Here is a 3,816-nt window from a genome sequence, read left to right on the forward strand (position 1 = left end):
AATTCTGTCTCTCAGAGTGGGAATGCACCTACAATGTGAATTTCAGACCCCTCCATGATTTTTAAGGGAGAGAACTTGCAAAATCGCAGGGTGTTCAAATACTTCTGTTCCTCACTGTATACCCTGTTTCCAGTAAACTTGTTCACCTGTGGAAGGTGTTTTTTGAGCATTCCTCAACTTTCCCAGTCTTTTGTTGCCCCCTGTCCCAGCTCTTTTGGAACGTGTTGCAGGCATCAAATTCAAACTGAGTGAATATTTGCAAAAAAAGAATAAAGTTTATCAGTTTGAACATTAAATATCATGTCTTTGTGGTGTATTCAATTAAATATGGGCCAAAAAGGATTTGACGGTCGTGTTTTTTTTTTTTACATTTTACACAATGTCCCAACTTCTTTGGAATTGGGGTTTGTAGGCTCTTAGCCTTGTTACAATGCAAACTATGTGCTTCTGCAAATTAACAGATTTTGAAAACAATCTGTGTCTAGATGTTGATTAACTTATACTGTTAAGTCCACATTTGTGTGTGTGTGTGTTTTGGGCAGCTTGGTGTGTGGTTTTCCCTCGGCTGTGCCTATTTTGCCCTGGAGGGTTATGAGGGAGCTGCCAAGGCTTTTCAGAGGTGTGTGGGACTAGAGCCAGATGTAAGTACCTCCACACACACAAGAGCAAAGAAAAACAATCACTAATTACATCATAACATGGAAAAGTACAAGCAGAATCAAATAACGGTCCCATGAATTTCTCACTTTAACACTCCTGGTTCCTTATGCACAGTATAACACACACACACACAAACACACCATACAGTAGAATCTGCTTATCTGGCGATAAGCCTCTGTGCATGCTTAAAGATTCCATTTTCTCCACCATTCTTCTATACAGTATGTTCTATAATTATTATTCTCTACACCTCTTATTATCTCCATTCCTCTCATCTCCTCTGTAATTAAATGTTTGATTCCCTTCCTCCTCAGAATGCAGAAGCATGGAACAACCTTTCTACAGCTTACATTCGCCTTCAAAAGAAGTGAGTATGAGTGTGGTTTGTATTGGAAACATTCTAGAAGATGAGGGAGTTAATTTGTTTGTAGTGGGAGTAGAGGGCAAGGGTCATGTAATACTGCCTTCCATTTGGCCGTGCCAGCATGTTAACTAGTGTAGATGAAGTGAATGGAGATGACTCCAGACTGGCACGAACAAGACCGCGCTGATCAGGTTTTCAGGCACACCCATCGAAGACACATGCAGCATATTTCAGACCCGCTGAGTGTGCCCATTCATGGAAGCTTATGGGGAATTCAAGCACATAATCATTAAAAACAGAAACAAGGCTGCTGTACTAAGACAGCAAGAACAAGTGGGGCAGGCAGTAGCAGACTGACTGAATGCATTAAGTTACCTAAAAATATATATTTTCTAACCACTGTTCTTAACTGAAACCATATGTTCATCAGGAAATATACCATGAAGATGAATTACAACCACTAATGCATAAATACGATTCATTCTGCAGATGGTGGAATCTGGGTGATATGAATCTGGTGAAATGTGGCCAGTTCATTTTTACATATCTAAACTTCTTGTCAGCTACCTTTTAAACATGATAAGTCCACAAAGAGTAGATCTTAAGTATGAGCCTATTTTGGGTGACTGATATATATTTGATATTAATAATAATAATTAGCTATTTTTATTTCAGTGTTCTATTTAATACAACCTATGTAATATTAAGAATGAGACAGAATTAATTAATAAAACTAAATTTTAAATGAGAAGGCCTAAGTGCCTCCACTTCCATGAAGGGTAATGATCAAAGTAACAAGACAATTCCTTGAACTTGGCATTTTAAATAATTTGCTAAAATTAATTATTAAATAGTGACCATTAAATGGATAAACTTCGTTTTGTCATTGCAAGCACAGTCCTTATGTGTATAATATAATTAATGTGATTATCTTGTCAACTTGAAGGATTTTGGTGTTTGCAAAAATAGCCTGAGTGACGGCATTTCCACTTTTTGTGGAATGACATATGTATACTGTGTATATATATGTGCGTGTGTGTGTATGTGTGTGTGTGTGCGTGCGTGTGCGCGCGTATGTGTATTACATCTTCTCAACCAGTCCACCACCAAATATTGAAATGAATATTACAGTAAATCTGTTTTAGTGTGCTCACTTACTGAGATTTTTTTTTCCTGTCTGCCTCTGCTTGTCATTGGTAGAAACAAAGCTTTTCATACCTTGCAAGAGGCCCTCAAGTGTAATTATGAGCACTGGCAGATATGGGAGAACTTCATTGCAGTGAGCACTGACATCGGGGACTTTGCTGAAGCCATTAAGGCCTACCACCGTCTGATGGACCTCAGAGAAAACTACAAGGACATCCAGGTAAAGGGCTTTTAGGTGGCTTATAAGATACAAGTTTTCTGTTAGTTGTAAAGTAAATATGAAGTCCAGTATTAAGATTTACAAGGTAAATTTTGATAATATTTTCTAAGATCATTGTAAAATAAGCTAAAATTCTGCTATTTTCACAGCTTCTTTATTGTATGTTGTGGCAAACCAAAGTCTGCAGGTATTAATGACAAATGAGCTTTTAATTTCAAAAGGATTTCAGAAGAACCATAGACAGTGTATAAAGTGGATGTAGCAAGGTATTATATCACTCATTTGTTGGCATTAGAGCCAGTTTGAAGCCTAGATTTTCAGCACCATCTTCTCTGGTTGGGGCAGGATCATCCCTATAAGGAGTTTGAGGTGTTGGCTTTGCTCCGCTACCTTGAATGGAATGCTAGCTTACTGAAAACACCAGCCACACTTCCCTTACTTCACACAGTGCCAAGTATTTAACAGTAATGTCAACTTCATCTAATGTATACAAACGCTACAAATCCCTCCAGAGGCAGAGTTGGCCATCACCAGCTATCTGGCAGACCATATAATGCAAATGTATTGTACATACCAACTTACTGCTAACGTAAGCTAATCTAGCTGATTGATGCTAAGAGACATGGTATTGTAATCAAGTAATGTTAATACATCAGCCTCCAGCCGTGGTTGTTGCTGTCTGGGAAGAACAGAACAATGGGCCTCATTCACCAACTGTTCTTAAGAACAGATTTCAGGAAGATTCTGGCATTTTCCTATCTGGGATTTGTTCTTAGATAGAAACAGAATCTACACACACTAAGGAGCACACTTATGCACATTTGAATGCTGACATGTTTGTGTGAAATAACTGGTTATTTAGTTTTCTTCAGTTCTACAGTTAAATAATATTATAAGGTTTAAATTATAACAGTTTTGTCATTATTAATAGTTCTGTAACTTCAAATTCAATTTGTTTGTATAGCGCCAATTCACAACAGTCATATCAGGACACTTTACATAATCAGGTCTAGACCTTAAACTATTATAGAGGAAAAGAAAAGGAACAAGACAACAAAAACAAATCAACAACCAGACAAACACAGGTAAATGTGGCATTAATTTGTGTAACTCATTATTTTACAAAGCATTATGGATTTTAAAGGCAATAAACGCCACACTAAAATTAGAATGAGTTTAATAGTTTGTTTATAAATCAAGGTTTTGAAAATAACTTTTAGAGTGTGATTATTTGTAGCCTAGAATTGAGAAATGCATTACTTAAAACCAAAAACGTTTAAGTGCACATCATTATTTCCATCCATCCATCCATCCATTTTCTTCCGCTTATCCGGGGCTGGGTCGCGGGGGCAGCAGTCTAAGCAAAGATGCCCAGACCTCCCTCTCTCCAGACACTTCCTCCAGCTCCTCCGGGGGAATGCCGGTG

The 3,816-nt window shown here is 37.7% G+C and overlaps 1 protein-coding gene across 1 annotated transcript in view; it reads left to right on the plus strand.

Annotated features, from left to right (window-relative positions):
* The window catches only part of ttc27 (tetratricopeptide repeat domain 27), a 100,179-nt gene that overhangs the window by 78,182 nt on the left and 18,181 nt on the right, over positions 1-3,816 (plus strand). The window contains exons 14-16 of the mRNA XM_020599910.1: positions 543-641; positions 975-1,027; positions 2,225-2,390. Of these exons, the coding sequence (XP_020455566.1) occupies positions 543-641; positions 975-1,027; positions 2,225-2,390 (318 nt within the window). The remainder of the gene's footprint in view (positions 1-542; positions 642-974; positions 1,028-2,224; positions 2,391-3,816) is intronic.

This window comes from Monopterus albus, unplaced genomic scaffold, assembly GCF_001952655.1.
Source record: "Monopterus albus unplaced genomic scaffold, M_albus_1.0 scaffold43.1, whole genome shotgun sequence".
Classification (NCBI taxonomy): Eukaryota; Metazoa; Chordata; class Actinopteri; order Synbranchiformes; family Synbranchidae; genus Monopterus; species Monopterus albus.